The sequence below is a fragment of the Aspergillus steynii genome, assembly GCF_002849105.1.
Source record: "Aspergillus steynii IBT 23096 chromosome Unknown P170scaffold_2, whole genome shotgun sequence".
Classification (NCBI taxonomy): Eukaryota; Fungi; Ascomycota; class Eurotiomycetes; order Eurotiales; family Aspergillaceae; genus Aspergillus; species Aspergillus steynii.
In genome coordinates, this window is record NW_020194399.1 from 5,731,217 (window position 1) to 5,753,947 (window position 22,731).

General features: G+C 47.9%; 4 protein-coding genes across 4 annotated transcripts; 3 read left to right on the plus strand and 1 right to left on the minus strand.

Annotated features, from left to right (window-relative positions):
• Window positions 1-4,469: 4,469 nt before the first annotated feature.
• On the minus strand, window positions 4,470-9,177 carry P170DRAFT_508017 (uncharacterized protein; the record flags this gene model as incomplete). Its single annotated transcript, XM_024854528.1, has 3 exons — window positions 4,470-5,114; window positions 8,906-9,089; window positions 9,147-9,177. The coding sequence occupies 3 exons, from the start codon at window positions 9,175-9,177 to the stop codon at window positions 4,967-4,969; spliced, it is 363 nt and encodes a 120-aa protein (XP_024708680.1). The 3' UTR covers window positions 4,470-4,966.
• A 5,204-nt stretch (window positions 9,178-14,381) lies between these two features.
• Window positions 14,382-16,243, plus strand: nsdD (GATA-type sexual development transcription factor NsdD; the record flags this gene model as incomplete). The annotated part of the gene is made up of 4 exons (XM_024850683.1): window positions 14,382-14,413; window positions 14,553-15,489; window positions 15,577-15,906; window positions 16,034-16,243. 4 exons carry the CDS (start codon window positions 14,382-14,384, stop codon window positions 16,241-16,243), a joined length of 1,509 nt encoding a protein of 502 aa, XP_024708681.1.
• Window positions 16,244-20,533: 4,290 nt separating this feature from the next.
• Window positions 20,534-20,980, plus strand: P170DRAFT_129002 (uncharacterized protein). The gene has a single exon (XM_024842396.1). The coding sequence runs from the start codon at window positions 20,707-20,709 to the stop codon at window positions 20,935-20,937; it is 231 nt and encodes a 76-aa protein (XP_024708682.1). The 5' UTR covers window positions 20,534-20,706; the 3' UTR covers window positions 20,938-20,980.
• Window positions 20,981-21,912: 932 nt separating this feature from the next.
• Window positions 21,913-22,451, plus strand: P170DRAFT_129040 (uncharacterized protein). Its single transcript, XM_024842397.1, has one exon. It carries the CDS (start codon window positions 22,061-22,063, stop codon window positions 22,373-22,375), a length of 315 nt encoding a protein of 104 aa, XP_024708683.1. The 5' UTR covers window positions 21,913-22,060; the 3' UTR covers window positions 22,376-22,451.
• Window positions 22,452-22,731: the final 280 nt, after the last annotated feature.

Sequence of the window (22,731 nt, forward strand, 5' to 3'; positions counted from 1 at the left end):
AAGGTTTCCTTGTCGAAGTGTATCTATTTACGGTTCTAATTCTAATTTACTCCTGTCTGGCCAGCTGGGAGGTTTATGATTGGGAGTTCCGCCGAGAAATTAGTAGTTTCAAGGTGTTGTCTGGCGAAATCTGAAGCTGCAGACGCGCATATATATATATTTTGATAGTGATGTATCAAATACACCACATATTACTGCATAGGTTATCAACACATCAAGTACCGGGGACATATGTAATATGCAGCATGCAACCTGCAATACAAAGTTCAGACAACCATTTACAACACTTAGACATCGTCCCAAGTCCCCAACGAATGTACTCCGTAAACAACGATGATAGAGCTACGCAGTAGGTACTGAATCTACGTGGCAACTGACATACCATACCATACCGCGCGCAACGGTCTGTAGTGGAGAGAAAAGAAAAATCAAATTACCCCGTACTACCGTTGTAACCACCGGCAAGTTACAATTTTCATCTACATCGATGAACACTACGCCGTATAGACATTTACCCAAAGAGTAATTTCAAAGGCGGGAATACCTCGGATCGCATACCCAGCCACAGAAGAAACAATCGATAATCCTCAGCAACGGGTACGGTAACCGTCAAAATCGCACTAAAAACCACTAGTTCATCGACAAGAGAAAAGCGGAGCCGGGAGAGAAAAAAAATTAAATAAAAAGGAAGGCGAAAAAAAGGCCCAAGGATGAGATCAAGAAAAAAAGAAAAAGAAAAAAGGACAGTCAACAATTTAAGCTAACAGCCAACCAACTAGTACCGCATCCGGTTATCATCTCCGGGTCTACTTACAATCTAAATCATGACAGTCACTTCATGATTTCCTAGGCGTGCGATCTTCATTCGATATCGTTGGCGAATTCACACCTGGTTGGATGCGTACCCCGTGTCGATGTCGATGATCGAATCGATCCTGATGGCGGAGCTTTCCCCTTGTCCTGTCTTGTCTTGTCCCCCCTCCCTCTCCTCTCCTCTCTCTCTGTCCCATCCCCATCCACTCAGCCAGTCTGTTGGAAAAACGGTCAAATGAGCTTGAGTCAGGTCAGCTCCTCAATTTGCCTCACTACGGCCCCCCCTTTTTTTTGCCCCTGCCAACGTCACTATTCCCCCCCTGGATCGACGGTTAACGGCTCATCGCATCGACACCGACTACCGTGTCCTACGTACTATTCAGTATCCGGTCGGGCCATGACTCGAGGAGAAACACCTTTAATATATTTTATATTGAAGAGGTGGGGAGCAGATTTGGGTCTTCTGGAAAAAGATCGGGTATACGGGATTAATATATTCAAACTCCACCGCAAACTCAGGATGTCTTCTCCGCTGTAAATTGAAGGTCCGTCCGTATGTACCATGAAGCAGTCCGTTGGATAATGGATACGCAGGGTAGCGACATAGGTACGGGGTTGCTGAGTCACAGGAGAGACTGTAGGCTGTAGAGTAACAGTGGGAAAAAAAATGATGATCTCATATTTGGACCCCATTCCTCTAATCCCTACGACTAGGTTTTCACTAAATCAGCAAAGTTTGTCAGCTCGCATGGCTGACAGGACCAGATAGGAACTATGAAGTCATAGGCATCGCAGGGTTAAAAAAAAAAAAAAAAACAGGCGTGGCTAAGAATTCGCTGACCCGATGAATCTCCTCAGCGCAGCAAGCAGCTAGCTAGCTAGCTAACCAGCTAGACTACGGAGTACAGCACGGAGAAGCGGCTTGATTCGATTCCATCCGTAGGCAGTTAGGCGCTTCCGAGGCCATGAATCAATCGGCCAATTTAGTTAATTAATTAAAAACCACCACCTTATCTACCTTCCTCCGGCTAAGAGTGAGTAGTCCGGCTTACTAGTCAGCTCGTCCGTAGGCTACGGAGTAGTACAGTATTGGCACTAGAGGTGCTCAGTAGCACTGGCTACTTCGTAGTGGGATCGAGGACTTCGAAAAAAAACCCTCCGATCCGGATTTAATCCCTCCCTATATCGAAGCCACCTATAGCCCCTCCCTCCCCTTTGGACTCCACAGACGCACCCACATCTGGAAACAGACAGAAAGACTGCAGAGTAACGGACAAGGATGCGATAAACAAGGGGGAGGAGGGGAAAAACGTCGGCCTCGCTCAACCACGCGCAAGTGGACCAGCGCCACTCCGGCTCCATCAACCACTGTGGGGCAAAAGAGAAGAAGAAAAGACACGGAGTAGAGGGCAAGAGAAATTGCGGGAGCGAGAACAAAAAAACCAGACGGGAAAAAAAAGAAAAAGAAAAAGAAAACGGTTCAACGGTTCCTGAAAGAGGCAGTAGCTACGTACCGCTCGTCCAAGCCCACACATCCACCCACTTCCTGTCTCCCATCGACCGTTGAAAGTGGGAAGTGTCGAAAATCGAAAATCGTTAGTCTCGATAGAGTCCAGATGAGACAAGAAATCTCCGTCATCGACTCGAGCGATCGTGAGGATCGGCGGGTCCAGGTTTTTGTTCCTTTCTGATTTTCGGGGAGGAACTGATTCATGGGCATCGGCCGTTGGGGGGCGATTTTCTCCAAAGTTTCCAGCAATTCTAGGTTCGAGTATCCATTCTTTTCTGGGTTCTGGGTTCATCGTCTGTCTTTGTCGACCGTCTATGGGTTCTGGAAAACGGGACAGATAATCACCGGCTAGAATTTTAGGACAACGGCTCAGGCGTAAGTGGATCGCGGTGTCGGGTGTGCCTTGTTTAGTTTTTTTTTTTTCTCTCTTTCTCTCCAAGCGCGGATGAACACGGGATCTGCTCACGACTCATACCGTCGCCATAGTGAGGCTGGCGGGTTGACTACCAGTTTCTACCATCGTTCTAGGGAAGGACCTCCTTCTCTTCCTGTACATCGTCCGACAGCCTTCTTGATTATAGAGAACTAAAAGGAGAGCGGACCTGGGAGCCGAAAAAGCCCCGTCTACGGCCGAAACAGCTATAGAACCTGGGCGATATAGGTGCTTGGTACGGAATAGGTTGTTTTTACCTACTTGCTTATGGGCCCTTTTTTTGCTTATTTTACATGATAATAATAGTATTTCTCAGCAGTTAGCGGTCTTAGCAGTTACCACTTACACGGGGGAATGGAAGGATCGGGGAAGGAGGGTTATAATGGAATGCGTTATACTTACTCTATGGAAAAGAAAAATGATCAAGGTAGTTCACTAGTTGGATTCTAACCACCTTCGATTCGGCCTTCATTGGATAGTACCTATGGGGTACTACCTACGGAGTATGGGTTTGCGATGGACTGATGTACCTGGACCTGTGCTTGTACTACTTCTTTGAGAGTCCAGACACTTCCTGGAGCTTCTGTCTTAGGTTGGCAGTACGGCGTATGTCATAGTATTAAACGTAATAGTCAAATTTCGACGAATACCAAACCTGTCCATGGAAATACTTCGTGGGTATTTTGTACACTCTGTATAGCCCGTTATACTAGTAGATACTCCGTCGGCAGGTATCCATAATAGGTATCCAAATAACATGACTCGACAGGGGTTTCTCCAGGTAAATCTTGGTACATCAAAGACGGGAGAGGTCACCGAAGCCGATAAAGGACGATGATCCACTTCACGTGTTTTCGCTCTCCAGGGGGATGGGTGCCGGGAGGATGGAAGTCAGGAATGAACGATGAGGTGGGACAGAGCTAAGGTATGCTGTGCTCGACTGGTATCCGGATCTGGAAGGTGACCTACAGATCCATGACTCTTCCGCCGGGCTGTGGGCTTTTCACTCCATGTCAATCCAATGGGTCTCGACGGTGATGTAAAGGGGGGAAGAAGAAACATGTATGAATCCTGGTTGAAGCTGTAGATGATTACCCGATTCTTGTTGTATGGAAGTATACTATTGTACGGTGTCTACTTACTCCGTAGAGCAACAGTAGATAGTGACAGCTTCCCCGCCCGTCCAAACGTATCAGAGCAAGTTAGGGTTATGGACGAGTCTTCGGAGAGAAAAGAAAAAAGCAAAAAAAAGAGGGAAATCAGGGAAAGGGGACGATAGGGGGCTGAACAATGAAATGGTCCATGCACACGTACATTACTCCGTACAGACAACGCGACTCCCTCTCTTTGTGCCATACAGTAACACGGTACTGGGATTCCCATAGCCTTGGTAACACCTCGAGATTACCGGCACAGGTACCTGGGACCTGGTGCTTACCCGTGGGATATTTGGGTAGTACGAGGGAAAGTGCCACGAATACGATATAGGGGTGGAAAAATCAGACAATATCTGAGGCAAAATTGGTCTCCATCGTCCATGTCTCCCTATCGCCTATCCCCATAAACTTTAGTCGTTAGTAACTTCGGACGGGGAGCTTTGGAGCCCTTAGTCAACATTAATAATACCCGGCAAAGGTGAAGATCTCAACTCGGCACGGGTTCAAGGGAAAAAAAGAAAAAAAAAAAAAAAAAAAAAAGAGAAGAAAAAATACGCAGTAGGGAAAGTACGGAGCAATAATGGCTTGACCCAGACCAGGAGACCAGATGGCTGGTTGCTGGTCAGTCAGAGTCAGGCTAAGGTCGTTAGATAACTCCAGACGATTCCCAACCGGTCGGCATGCAGCAGCGCCCCCAAGCCTAGTCCAGCAATGATGCGCCGGGTTAAACCGTTTTTTGACGAATCCCCCAGCTGTCACTGTCAACCTGCTCCTTCGGGTCAAGACGTCGGAGGGTTTACCGGGACGGTTCCACAGTTAGGTTCCTCGTCGCGATGTTGCTCCTCTTTTATTTTATTTTTTCTTTTTCTCTTCCGTGGTTCTCGGGGATTTCGGTCTTCTGGTTTGAATCCAGCTCTTGGTGTTCCGTGCCCACCGTCCACTGTACGGTTTCTCCTAATCATGAAATCCATGATAGGTTGCGCGGAAGCGGATCGCAGCATGCGGTCAAATGTACTCGGCTGCGAGGCTAGATACTTAGTTGTCACGTCGATGTTAGACCTTGACCAAATAGGCACTCAACTCCTGGTTGTGTCCACTTCCACCCTCATTAAATGTTTCTAAATCGAGATTGTGCGTCCCAGTTCCATGGGCGAGTTTGGCATCTTCGGTATCCATGTACTCAAGGAGCGATCGGCTACGTCTAACAATAAACGAGTCAGGTAGAATAGTTGTACTCTGTACGGTACCTGAGACCAAGTGCGTAAAGGATGGACATCACCCGTGCACCCCCTAGTAGAGGGCGGAAAAATAGAAAAATAAAAAGAGAGAGAGAGAAAACAAATGGGGAAAAAATAATAATACCCACCGGGAGAGAAAAAAAAAACCCCCCCAATAAAACAAAATCAATGCCCTAACGAAGAAAGAAAAGCAGTTCCGTTCGCATCAATAATATTATCGAATGATGGAAAATTGCGATCGTACTTTGGACTCTTTCCTGATGGGTCGAGACAATTGCCGTTCCCTTCCCTTCTTGTAAGGGAAATTATCTGATCATCATTATTGAGCGATCAAAGGCCCCGGTCGCCGGTCTACTGCAGTAATTTTCGCGAGCACTTTAGCGAGGCAACCTCCAAACGGTCGCAACGGTCTCTGATCCATTCTGCTTGGTGCTGTCGATCCCATCCGCTGCCTGGTCCACCATTACCCAGCTCCGTGATCCATCGTTTCCTGTCATCTGCATGACCACCGATAAAGCTTCCCACCCCGGAGACAAAGAAATACACCTACGGAGTGGTTGAGCTATCCATTGGCTTTTTGTGTAAGCGTCTGGGCCTGGAAGGAGGACTTTTCATACTAGCAGTCTAGCCCCATAAACGTCGGCAGTTGAGGACCCAGTTTCCTTGGACGTATCCCGAGAATGTCCGATGTTGCGTGGTTGGGTAAGTCAGGACAGTAAAAAGCAGGGAAAAGGGGGCGAGATACTCCTATGTCAGACGCTACTGCGGAGTAGTACTCCGTAAGAAGGCATGAGTTCGTCCCCTGGGGTTTGGGAGGGGAAAAGACGAATTCATTGGTTGACCACTGGCATTTGCCACAGCCTTTTACCAGAAAATATTGATCGGCGATTGCCCTCTATCGATCAGCCTGTATAAGAATCGAGCGCAGATTGGTGTCCAGGCAAATGATTCCGCCCTTGTGGATAGATGCGTAACACAAACGGCTTGCTGCACCAAGAGGCACAATGGCGTTGCCGCGTTGCCGTTCTGACCACCATGCGCAAGAGGGCCATCTTCTCCCAGATCGACTCGGATAATAAAATAATAAGTCGGTGTATCTGGAGTGGGACAGAACCCCACTATGAAAGGACCGCTGCCTTTAGTTTGCCAACATGGGGGCCCTCGCCAGTCACCACCGCCTATCCCCATAATAATCTGGCTAGCAGAATGATTATTTGCCGGAGCTTGTAAAAAACGGTCGATCAGAAGTAGACGTCATATTAAGAAAGGGAAGAAATAAGAAAACAGAAAAATGGATGGGCCTGGTTTTCTGGTGGTATCGATGGGTCCTGACTGATCCAATACAGCTGGATGGGGTCATATCATTCATCGACGAGAATGTGTGGCAAGAGACATCAAAGACCAGCTCTATCCTGATCACTCATTAACTTTTCGAAGCCAGTCTTGCGCTTCCGACTGATGTCATGGAGCACAGGGCCAGTCCAGACCCGGGAGGCTTTAAACGCGCGCATGCGGGTTGAGCAAAAGGAGCAGGGAATTGCTGCAACATCTTGGGATAAGCGATACGCCACATTTCGAAAGTACCATGTACGGTACCTGCTACCAAGGCACTTGGCTGGCGGGATGATGTCGGTTGTAATCGGCTTGCAAACCGGTCCCAGTCTGGACTAAGCTGTTATCCATCTGGTCAAAGCGTCGCACCGTCCACCCTGGACTCGGCGACTCGAGCGTGCTGGAATTTTCGGGATTTGTTATTTTAGCTCCATTCCGCCGGTGGTACCTCAAATCCCAAGACTTTCCAGTCGGTGGGACCTCCAATAGGCGAGTTTTGCCATCGTTCTTCGTCTCCAATGGTAGGAATGGTGGAAGACTATGAAAATTCGAAGAGAGGAAGGGAGGGGGGAAACAAAAAGGACGGAAATAGTAATACTTCCAGACAATCCAATTGCTTCAGTTGCGATTATTTTACTGGGTGTTTTTGGTGCGATCGCATACCAGCCCCCTTTCTTCGGAGGAAATGAAATCCAGTGGCAGGTCGAGGGACGGAGGAGATATCCGCATTATTCATCAGCCTCCTGACAGAAAACGTTCCGGCCGTGTTACGAGTCTGATTGGATTGGTCAAATCCGGCGCGACCGTTGGATCCATCACGGGTTGGTCGCTGTCTGTGCACTGACTGGCACACCGTACAACCACGGCATCGGCTTGAGAGCTGGAGCTGGGAGATGGGAGAATTTCCAAATCGTGGTAGCTGGGATTGAATCCGGCATGGCGGAAACTCTCAGCCTTTGACTTTATCGGAGAAAGCGACAGCTGCAGAAGGGGGAAGCAAAAGACCAAAAACTAAGGCAAAAACAAGAAGGTACGGCAAGGCAAGGCAAACGAAAAAGCAAAACAGAAGACAAAAATACACCCATGCAGCCACTCCTTTCCCCGGATCAAGATATCGGTCTGCGTCAGGTCAGATCGGTTGTCTTGAAGCATCACATGCTTATCTTGTTCAGCCCTCCCGATACTCCCAAATTCCTTCCTTCGAGTGATCTTCGGCTCATATTTCGTAAGAGCGAGGGCCCCTGTTGTTTCTTCTTGCCCTGTTGGGCAAAGATCGCATGGTTGATCTTCCTAAGACAATAATAGCGCCATCTGTTAATGACTAGTTCAATCTAGTCCGACCAAAAAAGTCCACTCGAGAACCGAGGACGGGGCCACAAAAAATAAAAATAACAACCATAATAAAAAAAAAAAAAAAAAAAAAAAACGTCAGCAGCTGGTGTTAGCTGGAGGCCAATATGCACGCGGTTTTGCGTTGGAGAAGATCTTGCAGTTCCAACGAGCATAGATGTGCCCGTCCTTACTCCGCCGGTACGTAAGGAGTGTACTCTGTAAGTGCCTTACCAGGCAGGATTTTCCCAGACTGCGGGATACGCCAAGGGGGGATGTTCCAGTCCAGCTTGACGGGACACAATCTGTTTCGAAGAGGCTGCAGATGGAGCTAATCGTCGTGGTGCACCGGTGGAAAAGCGTGGTTCCAGATGAAGGGAGGTAACGGCCGTACAGCGCCTAAGCGTCTGTCAAACAAACCTACATACTGGTGCTGGATCCGAGACACGCTGGCTGTCACATAAAAGTGGTGAATGGGTAACTCTTCAAGGGCGACGGAGCAGTGGCTGGCTCCCATAGATAATAATTAACTATGGATTCAATTGGATCGATTGACTTATTTCCTACCTAAATCATTGGGGGCACTTTGTTATTATTGACTGCCAATCATTTGCGGGCGCAAATCGCCGCACCTGCAATGCGTAATCGAGTCGCGATACGAGGCGATACCCCGGCCGCGTAACGATCTGTAATTCTGTATGCCCGATAAACTCGAGGGGCACAATCATGGTACGCCGGTGCTAGGAATCGAGATCGAGCAATGCCGGCATGCTAAACCCCATCCGATCCGTTCGAATGACAGGTCACATTCCCCGTGAGATTAAAATATGATATGGTGTATATAGGTTCATTTCAGAATGACGATCTCTTTCGTCCACTCATGCACCGCAATACGAAGAGCTCATTCCCCGTGATACAGGGGGGTTGGCGGCTGGAGAGAATGTCCGATGAAGTTCTCGATCCCCCTTCCCGATGCAGGAAACCAGGGAGCGTACTAAGGAAAAGAGTGAAAACGAAAAAGAAAAAAAAAAGGGGGGGGGGAGTCAGGTAGTTCTTCTGTAGTACCTTGCTCCTAGTGGGGATACCTACATACCGAAAGCTGCGCATGTAGCCGGAAGAGGCAACGGTCAATGTCCGACCGACAGTCATCTTGTAATCGAATCCACCGGTTGGGTGGGATAGCCGTAGCCACCTGATGAAGCGGAAGTTGCAGCCAGCAAGTATCAGATACAGGAAAACCGGAGTCAAGATGCTCCAGTCTTCGCAATCAGGTGCATCTTGGAGAGGCCGTCAGCGATGATTAAACAAATAATAAAAAATCCCGCCCCTCGAACTGGTGTCACGCCAACCCACGGTTCCCCTCATTTTGGAGTCAAGGTTTGGATCGGGTTGGATGGACGATAAAACAATGCGCGCCTCCGCTGGATATCTCCCAATCATGTGGTCCGGATCTCGGCTGGATCGACCCCCTCTTCCCCCCATGAATCCGCAACGTGCATGTCACAGATAACTTAGGCCGGGCTAACTCCTAAGGTAACAGCGCATGTTGTCCGGTGTTTCTCCCATGCGGTTGAGCCGTGTCACTAGAAGCATGGGTTGAGGGATTCGATATACTTGCGACTGCGATCATTTCAGACACGACCCCGTTCCAAGGCAAAAATTAGTACAGAGTATTAACTTGGGGTCTGGCCCTTGAGACTCAGGGCGACTAGGCGTGGAGCGGAGGTGATGATGCGACAACCATGTGACCTCGGGGTAGCTCTCTTGGGGAATTTGTCCGGATCTATGGACGACTATCTATTGATAACGATGACCACGGTTATTATTAGGACAGCTGGTGGTGTGATGCCAATCCTTGCCTCCAGTCAACCACGGAGAACCCCCAAATTGTGGCTATAGCTCAGAGGAGCAGCGAAAAAATTAATCGGGATTTACAGAGTAGATGCAGAAGGGAGACTCGCATAGAGTAGGCCAGCCCCATCTAGGGCCAACGGAGGCCAAGGCCCAATCTCAGGAGACGTTATACTGCGTACATCCCCGATGCCCTAACGCACGTTAGCAAGACTACTATCTATGCTCGACGGTCCGCCCCATTCACTAACTTTGTCAGACTTCCCATTGTTTATGCAGAATTAATTGACCAGGGGTCTCAAATTATACGCAGTAGTAAGAAATAAAAAATAAAATAAAAAGGTAAGCCGTCGGATCCATACCAACCCCTCAGACCGAGGATGATGATCGAGATGACAATGGTGCCACCCACGAACGGCTACGCCCGAGATCTCGAGCAAGGGAAAGCGGGGAGCGTTGCACAGTACCATGGAACAAATCGCTCAGGTACAAGGGGGAATCGAGATGAGATTGGGTCTGTATGTGCCTTTGTTGATAAATATACTGTGAATTTTGAACTAGTAATTTAATTTAATTTTTTTTGTTTGGCCTTTCTTGCTTTCTTTTTTCCTCCAGGAAAAAAGAAAGCAAGAAAATAAAAGCTCTTGTCCCCCATTTTATTACAAAGTACCTACTTTCTTGTCACCCGTTTTGTCTCTCGAACCCCCGAGGCCCTAAGGCCAACATCAGCGTATTAAAATTGGAAAGAATCGCTCCTTCTTGCAGGAAGGGATCTGACCATGACTGCAGCCAGGTTTTGGGTGTTTGTGCCGCGCTGGCGAATGAGTGATCGGATCTCTTCCAGTTGGGATTTTCAACGGTGCAAGTTTTTTGCTTACCCAATATTATTATGTTTTTTCTTTTGGGCTGGTTGCAGACGCCAATGGGCGTGAGCGTGTGTCTTACTGATGCGCGATCCGGCTTCCCCACTGCGATCGTTACCAGATCTGGGCCAAGGAGAGACAACTGCACCCCCCTCTGGTGCAGGTTTGAATCACACCCTTCCAGTGGTTTCTTGGCGTTCATCATTTCCTCGAATTTTGGTCTGAGGGGGATGTGGCAGCCTGGTGTTCAATTCTGGCTGCCCCGTGGCATCAACTACCATCCATATACATTTCGCAGGATATTCGAGTTAGATCATGGATTATAAATAATCGCATACTTGGATATTGTCTTAAGTTGGATCTCTGTACATCGCGGTGGGCTTAGGGAAATGTCTTATTGTAGAACGGATTCAGTAGATATATATACGTCTACCAGACTCAACGGGCCACCTTTCCCTATCGCAGGCGCCCTGGCATGAGTTGGAATAAGCGTATCAAGATATCTGATTTTTTTGAACAATGGCTGGTTGTCCACTGGGCGTTAACATCCTGCAGACAGCTAATCTAAGATCAATTCTCCTAGCAAAATTATATTTGCTTGATGAACAGCCAACATACCTTCGGATTCCTTTGGAGGGGGGATGATCTTGCTGAAAGGGTGCTTGATCATCACATCCCCTGTATATTTTCCTAGGTTTCTTTTTATGTAGCACTCGCTTAAGTTTCAATTATTTTATTATCTAATATTAAAGGCTATCTTAATTTTTTGCCTTTTTTTCTTTTTCGTGTCGCCATCATCAGTTGCCCACTGGGGCTGATGAGCTTTACAGAATAGTCAACCGGACTGTCATCTGTGCTAACTCTCCCGTCTCTCTAGTGTCCTTCCTTTTTCTTCTTTTTCTTTTTCCTTTTCCTTTCCTTTTTTTTTTTTTTTTTTAAATTAAAGCCGGCCGGCCGTTCCTCTAACTTGTGTAGCCTGCGATCTATGGATCTCGATTCTGGCTTTGACCCATCGCCCTTGAACCAACAATGATAGGGGCCACTTATCATAAATAATAAATATTATTATGGTGCAAGCTTTAGTACCTACAGTACATACGGAGTACACACTTCATATACAGTATTAATACACCACTGTGCTGGTAAGCTGGTATTATCAATACATTAAAACCAGAATATCTTGGAGTATTGTACAATACTGGAATATGGATGTTTTATTCTGGTATTGTTACACCTGCATTACCAATGCCGTTTCTACCTTACCAGTGGTAGATACCTAGTACCAGGTATCTACCTGGACCACCTTACCACTCGAAAGTATTGTGTAGTCTTACTGTAGCAAAGACAATCCATTTTTTGTCGAATTGGATCTTGGTAGCCCTACTGCATAACGGAATAGGTGCAAGATCGTTTCCAGGATTAAGGGGGTCGATGGGCACTGTGACTAATTACATGACAATTCTGCCTCAGAATTTCTTCATGTAGCCAGGAGGAGGTATTTTTGTCATATTCTGCTATGCTTTTTATAAGTATCAAGATTAACCAGACTGGATATATCTGTTATACGCGAAGAGAGAAACGTATAATACCACTACCAGGTAGGAATACAGGTGCAGTAAAGGTAATCGAGAATCGGGAAGGTGAGTAAAATACGTGGTGTAAATCGCATTACAGAAGTAAAAAGAGTGGGGTGGGTCACTAGATCAGTTGGTGTCTCTGTGGTTTTTTTTTTCCCTTTTCCTTTTCTTTTCTTTTTCTTTTTTAATTTAATTTATTCCTCTCGTCCTTTTGGGCCAGGGACAACCCCCCTGGTAAGGCTCCATCGCTCCCCACCCAGATATCCGCACATCGCCAGTATGATCCCAACTCACTCCACACTTCTTCGAAGATCCGCAGTTCGCAGCCCGTAAAGCTTCTGTAATTCGCCGTAACTTTAAAATGGCTATGAATGGCAGCGTGATTTGACGATCTCGTAAGTCCCGTTCTGGCTCCTCCTGTCTGTCTGTCTCTTAATTTTCCAGGTCTGAGCTCACCAGTGCTGGGCCGACGTCGTTTTTGTAGCTCCTGTCTGGATCCCCCCATATCTTCCACTCGCGCTCTCGTGTGTGCGGGCCTGACTGTGGCGGTCTTTTGGAATAGTCTTGAGTAGGACTTGGTTTGCTAAGTGGTATTATTTTATTTTCTCCCATTTTTTATTTTCCTCGATTTATTTATTTTTAATATTATTCTTTTTTATTTTCGATCATTTCCATTTTTTATTCCTTATTTTATTTTTTATTTTTCTGACTATATTTTTCCCTTAGTTTATTTGACTTACCTTTTCTCTTATTTCATCTTCTCTGGTAGGAATTATAATAGCTTCCTTCTTCCTTACGACTACTATCATTCCCATGCCCGCCTACCACTTCTCCCAGCACCTCGTTCTTCCTTTTTGATTTCTTGCATTCCACACGAGACGGAGAGCCAGGGCTGCTGCTTTTTATTTTTTTCCCTTTGAAAAAACAGAGAGAAAAAAATATCAGAGGACAAGAGAGAATTATTTCGCTCTAATACATCATCCTCTAATTCGTTCAATTCGCTAATTTTCTATCCACTCCGACTCCCTTGACATTTCATCTGATCTTTGGGCTCCCCTCCACCATCCTCCATCTCTTGAATTTCTCTTCTTCCCCGACTTCTGTTCTTGTTCTCTTTCCTTACCTTCTTCCATTATTTTTAATTAATAATTCTTCCTAATCACCATTTCTCTCTGCGAGAGAAATCGAGACCCCGAAAAAGATAAGGCAGGACAAGACAGGGAAAAAAAGGCCAACAACCTCCCCCTCCCTTCCACGCGACGCATTCATCGCCATCCCTTGCGTGTACTGTGCCTCCGCCGCTCTACTCCCGTCCGCAAAGAAAACTCAAACACAATCAAATCTATCTCTCTTTTCAAATCCGACCCCAAAAAATCCGACGGTTAAAATTCACATTGGCTCATCGGGTGGATTTGGCTTTGGACAGATGATTATTCGAAACGCTGGAAGGGCCGTTCCGATCTGATCTGTTCGCTGCGCACTGCGGGAGCGTGCCGTACTTTGGCTTTCTTTTTTCTTTTCTTTTCTTTTCTTCTTTTTCTCGTTTCTTTTTTTATTGCGATTAATCGATTCCCTTTCGGCCCTCCGCTGCCTTGGCTGCTATCAAATTAATTACAATTTGACAATTGCAGGCAATCGCGATCGCATCCCGTCGCCTGCAGACGGCCTGATCTCCCAACGCCACTTGCCTTCCCACGCAGTTGTTCGTTCCAATCATTGCCGTGCCGTCGAGTGGCCGTTCCGACAGGACTGAACGCTTCTGTTTTGGTCTTGCTTCCTCAGGCCGTCGTTCCGTCCGCATCCCGGGTCCGATTTAATCTCTCTGTTCACCCCCCACAACCGCCACCACCCCCAGACAACCTTGGGTTGAAGGGAGAGGTGGCACTCACCGTGTGATTTGTGATTTCATCTCTTCGCTCTTCGCTCACCTTCCTCACCCGGTCTCCCTCGCACTCCTCAGGAGTAAAGAACGCCGGTCCTCGTTAAATACACCCCATCCACCTCGTCGTCAGGTCTATCGGTGACGTCTCAAGGGTTACTTACTTGACCTCATTATATCCCCCTCTGCTACACTACTCGCTTTGATTTGATTCTACCTTGCCGCGGAATCTTACAACACCTTTCGACATTTTCTATTTTATTTTATCTTGCTGTCGCGACACGGCCTACCACGGTTTACGTTCGAGACAGTATATCGCCACGCAAATCGCACCAGATTCTTGGCAGTGGATGAGATCGCAGTTGAACGAGCAGGTATATAACTCGAACCATTGGCGTCATGGGGTCTTTGGAAGCTGGTCATAGGCATAGGTTCGTTCCTTCCGTCTTTTTTTTTTTTTTTTTTTTACCCCCCCCTTGCCCCTTGAAACTTTCAATGCAAAACACCCCACTGAGTTCGTCCGAGGGATTGGAAAACTCAATGTGCTAATGTTCCATGTCCTGTCAATAGAGATCATTTGCCAGCTCTAGGTCTTTTGAATAAAGAAGGCCCTGTATATCCCCCGAAGCACCCTGCTTTTACATCAGGAACCGTTACATCTCCAGCACCACTTCTCAGCCCGACCAGCATGTATCCGGGCCAACCACTACCCTACTCCTACCCGCCGTCGACCAACAGCGCAGGGTCTGTCCCGGCTGGATATATTTCGCCCCCGGATTCACGCCGCGCATTGGAAGAGGAGAGAGAGAAGCAACCTCAGAGACAGTCTCTCCCGTCGATCCACGAGGCTCTCGGCAATGATAACCCTCTCCCTTACCCTGCTCCCACTTCCGCACCTCCCCAACAGTCACCTCATGCACCACCGCCTCATTCTGTTTCTTCGAATCTTATGGGACGTCCCAGTGGAGAAGGACCGGCTGGACCCCCAAACCCTTTTCTAAGTGGAACGCCCTCCGGACCGTTTATTCGAGACTCTGCATATTCTCATCAACCTCAGCTACAAACGGAACCGTCGCGGACTAGTTTGGTGACGGTGAACACCCAGGACTCGAGAAATGCTTCGCTTCAGTCGCTCAGCTCGGGAAAATCGCCCACGCAAAGCTCCAAGACAGGGTTCACGTCAATTTCGGGATCGCAAGCGGGATCTGGATATGAATACAGTGCCCCTCCTTCGGCAGGAGGTGGTATCGCTTCCCCCAATGGATATGGCCCATTTTCTCAGTCATTCTCATTTCAGTCGCAGCCCCCTTCGAATGCGCCAGCATATCCCCCCTCATACGACGCTAGGCCCTATGGCGGCTCGCCTTGGAAGCCGGGAATGGCAGAGGCCGCGCGCGTTGACGAAGTGAAGGGTGGATACGCGGGTCACTCGATGGCGGGACAGCCTCATCCGGATTCTGTCAAGCGACACTCCGAGGTCTACGATGTGGAGCAGTCACTCAATGAGGTAGGTGGTATTCTTTTAGGAAAACAGTGGATTGATCGGTCTTCAAGAGCCACTGGAATGCATTTGACTATTTGCTGACTGGAGTAGATTGCCGAAATGAGCACCCGCACTTTGGACTTTTCGCGACACTATGCCCAAAGAGCGCACCAGACCCAGCGTTCTGGACCAGTCTTAGGGTCTCTGCCCTCTCTACACGAGGTGGAGGATATGCTTAGTCTCCAACGGCGGAATCAGGACGCTCTATTGCGTATACGAACCGCCGTTTTGAACCAGGAACATGCCTTGGCAGAGCAAATGGCCCAACGAAAAGCCTACAAACATAGTGGGATCCGCGAAGATGACCACATGGCAATGTACCAAGAGGACTTCAAGGGCAGTGGCGGGTTTGCCGGACCGGATTCAAAGAAGCGACGAGGGGTACGTGTTTTCTTTTCTTTTCTTTTTTTTTTTTTAATTTTTTTTTCTTGCCTCTGGTTCCCTGTTTCCTCATCTCCATATCCCTTATTATCCACTTGTGATTTGCCATCGCTAACAGTCGTTGCAGAAAGCGGCTCCTCCTGGTCGTTGCCACAGCTGTAACCGAGCCGAAACACCGGAATGGCGTCGTGGCCCAGATGGTGCCCGGACTTTATGCAATGCCTGCGGGTTGCATTATGCCAAGTTGACGCGCAAGATGGGTGCCAAACAGGCGTCTTCCTTGGGGTCGAATCTCAAACCCAAGTCCCTCGACTCCGCATCCCCGAGTAGCCATTAATATGTCAATCCGGCTTGATTTACGTGGCGTTGAAAAGGCTTTGGGATTAGAACTGCCAGGCGTTTTACAGTGTCCTTTTCATCACTTTTGGTCAGAAACCCTCTTGAGGTTGGTCTGGTCCAAATGTTTCCTCTCAAGCATGGTTCCGTTCCATCTTGCTTCCAGGAGACAGGCCCAGTCCCAGTTTTACTGTTGATTGTGAAGCGTCTATGGGATTTTCTTATTGTTTTCCGTTCTGGTTGGTCGCTGGAATTATTTTTAATACCCCTCGCACGTTGTGGGAAAAGGCATTTGGATAGACTTGACTTGCTTCTCTTCTTTTCTTTTTTTATTTCCTTTGTTTTGTGACTGCTGCATCTGTGGGACTGGCGTGTACACAGTTGGATGCCATTTACTGGATTTACTGCCGCTCTGTTGCGTTGATTGGTTTTTTGTTACCATATACCCCCATTTTACCCGTCACCTATCGCTTTGCTTGTCTGGGATTTGCACAGGCGACGATCATTGTCATATGTGTCATGATGTTATTTTATGCACTCACGTCGTACCTGTTTTGAAAAGAAAAAGAAATTGAGAGGTTGATTTTGTGCAATGACATTGATGTAATAATGGCTGTCTATGAGTATTTTACCGTGGCTGAATGTATATATACTCATCTAATAATTGTACTTTCATGAGGTCTTTTTGCTTAAGCAATATGACTTGGCTCAATGTTCCATCATTCGTGCTGCTTCCCCCTGTATTTGACCCGTTCTGGCAACCCGTACTCCGCAAGTCGTCATCATCTACGGCAATGTCCCGACGGAGGCAAGACTTACCTGGACAGCTCAAGATGGCAATTCTTTCTCCCCGAGCCCTGGATCTCATGCATTACGTTATGTCATACAAGACCAAGCGAAGGCGCTGTAGACGATCCAATTCGCTATCCCTTAAGCGCATAGGGCTGTCGTCGTAGCCACCGCCAGTGTGGCGGCGGGTATTCACAGGAACCGAAGACTTGGCTAGATAATTATTGACTCCTATTTGCCATTATAGGCTATTTGCCTCTTGAAGAATCTGCAAGCGAAGCGCCAGTACCGCGGTTATCTCCATCCGGAACAAATCGTTAAAGGCGTTCGGGGACTGGGCGCAATCCTAGTATCGTCCGATAGGAACGGAATCCGAGGCTTGGATCGGAGTACGCCGTCGGATTGGGGGGAGATTTTAGCCTCGGACCAAAAAGACCTTGTTAGGACTTACGTCCTTTTCTAGAAACGTGGAGAGGTAGCCGCGTCTTTTATTGTCGAGTCTTTGTGTCGTGGGCCCTTACAACCATCACAATGCCTTGTTCTTTCTCTCGGGCGGGAGAGCAAAATGGATTACCAGATGCGGTATAGCACAGCTATCTAGAAGAACCTCGGTCCACTAAGCCGCCTTACCTAATCCCAGTCCTGCTAACTGCCAGTCCAGTGACCAATGAAGGCTCCAGGACGCAGTAGAACCGCCCAGAACCGCCCCCGCGGAACCACCGATGCTTTCTTCGGGATGGGTGTGGCATGATGAAGTTAGTTACGGCCGGGAGGAGTTCATCTTCGGCCTTGCTGTTGCTAGATGGAAAATTTTTTTTCTGCATCCTTCGGACTTTGGCTGTCTGAGGAACAAACTTCGGGCTGGCCTCGGGCAATCTACCTGCCAAAATCTCAACTAATTGAGTCATTTCCAACATGTGATTTTTTATTAATATTAATTTAATTAGGTTGCTGATGGCGACCGGTCCACCGCTCATACTACGCACGGAGTACGGAGTATACGGCGACCGCTGGATCGAGGGAATAACCACCACCACACAGTGAGCATCATCGATCGCATAACGGTAACAAGCCACTTGGTTGCCTTATGGAGGGGAGGGGAGGGGCGTTACTACATAACAGTACCTACTAGCTCTTAGAAGAGCACTAGAGGCCAATCTATATAGACCAGTATGACTGGTGCAAAGCAAGCGAACAACAAACAGAACCAACACAAAAGGGACGTGAAGTTGTCGAAGCAATACTTTGGCATGAACGGAATCGATCGGGATCTCATCTCATCTCAATCACATCGTATCGTATCGCATCTCATCTTGCATGAGGGAGGGGGACCCTCTCTCTCCGCGACTAGTCTACCGCTTTTCGCTCAAGCCACCAGCGCCCGGAAGGGTTGGAATTTCGTCAATAGTGTAACCCTGTGACCTCTTGGCTTTTTTCCTCCGTACAGGGAGGGCTGAGATCTGTCTCACCGCTGTTTTTGATTTGAATTTTTTTTTTCTCGCTCGGAGTACACCGTGGCGGATGCATTTTTATTTTTATTTTCATTTTTTGTTTTATTTTGTTTTATTTTATTTTTCTCATGGGGTGGTTGTGTAACATTCGGCGTGTTGTCTTATTTCTAGTGCACTGACTCCGTATAGTATTACTGGGAAGTTATGGGGAATCGATGATTTTAGTCAAAGTTATATAGATTGGAAACTCAAATGGTGATCTGTGATAAATAACCTGCTGCTCCGTCTCTGCCGTTTTGCCCATCAGTAGCATCGAGATTCACTTAGATTTGATCCTGTGTTCTAGATAGTCTAGGCCACATGGTATTAATCTATCCCAGACCGCTATGCTCCGGACAGATGAACCGTTGTCAGAGTACCAGTACTCGTGGGTAAGTATGGTATTGTCGCCAGCGTATTGAGAAAAACACCCTGTAATACATGTACCTCTGATTCTTTCGTTCGAAGTATTCAGGGAGTATCTGATCTTACGCCGGTATACATTCGAAATACCTTATGTAGGGACATGCAGATATAGTCCCAGAGGTATTTGGAATTAACATGCCGCGTACCCACATCCTTTTTTTTTCTTTTCGTTCTCAGATGATTTCAAATCAGTCATGCCACATCACCGCTATGACCAGGTGGCTAGACAGGTTTGCCTTACTCGGGTTGGTCAGTATCAGATCCCCCGTACGGAGTACTCGGGGGGCTTGCCCAAGCACCATGTGCGGGAACATCGGGCTCCTGTTCCAGACTTTGCGATTTCTCCGAGATCCGACCGAGGAACCCTGTGTCACCCGACGGGCTGGGAAGACGGTGTACGTCATAGGTTTCAACCGGGAGGTCAATTAGATTAATTTAGATTGTTTCTACCCAGTCGCAGTAAGACCTCTTCCCGTTCAATTTACGGCGTCTGTAGAAAAATGGTGTCACCGTGTATTCCTCCAATAGCGAAGTAATAATGACTCTCTCGAAATACTCTGCCGTAGCGTAGCGTTGCTTCGGCCGCACTAAAGCAGGAGCCCCACTACCCGGGTTCTAATCGGGGTGTTCCGGCTATGAAAATGTTAAGGATGCGCTATGCACTTTGCAGGTTCTTCCGCTGCTTTTGTCGGATGCATCGCGATCTCATATCCTGTGTGCCTCTTACGGAGGTGGATGAGGAGGACTCCATAGTCGGTTTCGATCCTGTTGATCCTGTTAGGGATCAGCCAGACACATCAAATGGATTCTTTATCCCCCCCTTCTTCGGCTCCATGGACTCGGTCGAAACTTTTGGGGTGCAGCAGCCAGACGCAGAGTCCACTTTCAGAAATCGGGTCGAGGTTTCTGTTGGGCGATCGATCGATACGGTGGGTCTTGTTTCGGTCAGGATAGAATAGTCTTTCTTTACGGAGTATGGTTCTTCGACTTCTAGGAGTAGTCTATTTGAGAGGAAACGTGCACTTATGCAATACCTCTGGTGATTTTCTAGGTTAGTGGTTTAGGGCCTCCATCTATTCCGTAGTTCCGGGTTATGCAAGGATCGTATTGAGTGTATCTAACAGAGTAGCTGGGCTAGATTGTAGTCGTAGTCTGTATGCTTTTTTATTTTTATTTTTTCCCCCTGATTAACTACTACCAGTATTAGCAATTTAGCACACCCGAGCAGAAACTCGATTCCGATCATCTGGTCTACGTAGTATGTACATTGGTTCTACTTGTACCACCACTCTACGCCGTAGAACATATCATACTACTCCGTAAACATCCTCCATAATTTAGCCTTCGAACTCCCCGCCAAACTCACAATGCCCCATATGCGCTTATAATTAGCCCCCAAGATCTTTCGTCAATGATTGATCGGCTACGACAGCCGGTCTCTAAACTAGTGGAGCTATGCACGTAAGTCCTCCCAGGTAGACCGTAGCATCCGTAGTCTACTCCGTATAGAGCTAGTCGACTGATTCGAAAAAAAAAGCGTCGAGACAGGGGACCGGTTGGGTTGGCGCCTTTTTAAAAAAGCGGGCTTCGGCCAGTAGCACCATGGCGCTGCTTATCCGCAGCCCAAAAGTCGATCTCGTCTCGTTCCTGATCTCACACACACATACCCAAACCTTGGTTCTGGGAGTCTGCGCTGATCATTTGATCGCTGTGGGCTTTCCCGGTGTGCATGGCCTTATGTGCCTAGTTCTCGACTATTATGTTCTATCCGTGGTACTCAATAGATCTGGGACTGGCTAGTCTCTCTTGGGCGGCGCTTAGTGGACTCGGCATTTGCTTTGTCTCGGTATTTGAGTGGTTCGCGCGGGTTCAGGGATCTGCTTTGTTTCGAATGCGGATAAGGCCTCCGTGCTCCGTAATGCATGGATGGGATCGTAGGTGTTTGTTGGCTGCTGCTGCTTTGCTTTACTGGGACTGGCCTCCGTGGTGACTGGTGAAGTGAGGTATTGAATATTGGGCTTGCGTCTATGTATGGGTCAGGAGGTTTTACCCGTCGAGGATGAGACCTGTTATATTTCAGGTTGGTCTGGAGACGGTTTGATGGTGTTTGCGTTTGCGTTTGGTTTGGTCTGGGCCTGTATGTACAGTATGTACAGGTACATGTGTATGTCTATGTGGTGAAACGTAAATGGGGCTGGAATTTGTTTTACTTTCGTCTGATCCTGCTCGGGTAGGGGCCCGTATGTACGGCATCAAAATGTAGGCCATATTCTCGATCCTCTACATACAGCAGAATACAGCAAGTCTTGCATCCCGCAGTTGTTGCACCGCAGCGATAGCTAAAATCAAGGGCAGTTTCTTTCGCTCGACTAGGAGGAGTATAAGGGAATGGTAGGATAGCCTACGGATCAAGCGTATCGAAGGGAATAGACACCTATACCGAAGCCATCCAATATACATACGCATGTACGAAGTGCATACATAACATACATACAGGACAAACTCACATACCGTATATACGCCTCCGGCAGGAATGGATGCATACGCTGTATTCAGACGAGCATACAGTTTGCAAATTCGGACTGATTGTTGGGTTCGAAAATTCTTCTATTCCCAACAATCTCGATCTGACTATTGAATCGGGGTTCCGTAGCCTAATAGTGATGCGAGACCAGGATCTGAGAATTACTGGAATGGAACCAGTGGAAACGGAACCACCGATCCAGCTGAAAGGGTTCCTCGCCTGAATCGGCATGGTGCGAGCTTTTTTGGCCCCTGGGATTCGGACAGGAACACGAGGGGATCCAACCTCACTGGCTGATGGCATGCATGACTTGTCCTTAGTGCGATGAAGTTTCTCTTCCCTGGAGACGATCTGCATACACACCGAGTTTGATTTCGGGCGACTTGGTTGGACAACAATGTCCCTCGCGATGTCCGTACACAGGCAGCATTTCGTATAAATCACGCTACGTCGATAGTGGCTAGGATTCCAAATTGTCGCCTCGGAGAAACCCCATCTCAATTCTTTAGCTAGCGGAAGTTCTTGCCGAGTTCATGAACTAGACAAATTATAGAGTGGTCAGCTTGGGTTCCCTGGTTAGGGGTGGGGAATGCGATCCTCCGATCGAAGTATCGTGTTGAGCAGCTTAGCTAGGGTGGTTGGGCTGGGGCGGGCTCCTCTCTGCCCAGCCTCTCTCCCCCTTTGTTCTCCTTCTCCTGTCCCAACCCACATTAGCTATTGCTTTCTGCAGGGCTCCAAATTCGAGTCAGGTCACCGAGATGGGCCAATGGTAGGGAAGGCAAACAGAAGATCTCTTGCAGGAAGCTCAGATCTGAACCATGAACACCAAAGAGTCTGGTCGCTGCAGCGACTCCACCATGGCTTGATTGAGTGGATGGACGCTAGAGTTGCGATCGCCGGCTGAGAGATCCAATCCATGTTGGGACTCGCTTCCACCCAATGACGGCCAGCCGGGTGGAGCGGCGAACACGGATGGAAAAAAGCCAGCAGCCCGAACTGGGTCCGCGATTTGTCTGCTCGTTGGGATTTGATTTTTCCTTTTTTTGGCTCGCGATTCAAAACCGGTTTTTTGACGTCCCTTTCGATCGATGCATGCGTGTATCTGACTGTCTGCGTGTGGTTGAGATGACGATGAACGGATGGTCCGGTCTGGAGATCGTCGCAGAACACCCTTCAGATCGCCAATCTTTAAAGATCGGCCCCCTGCTCGGTAGACAATTGCGGCAGTGCATCTGAACCTTCCATCCTATGATGCAACTG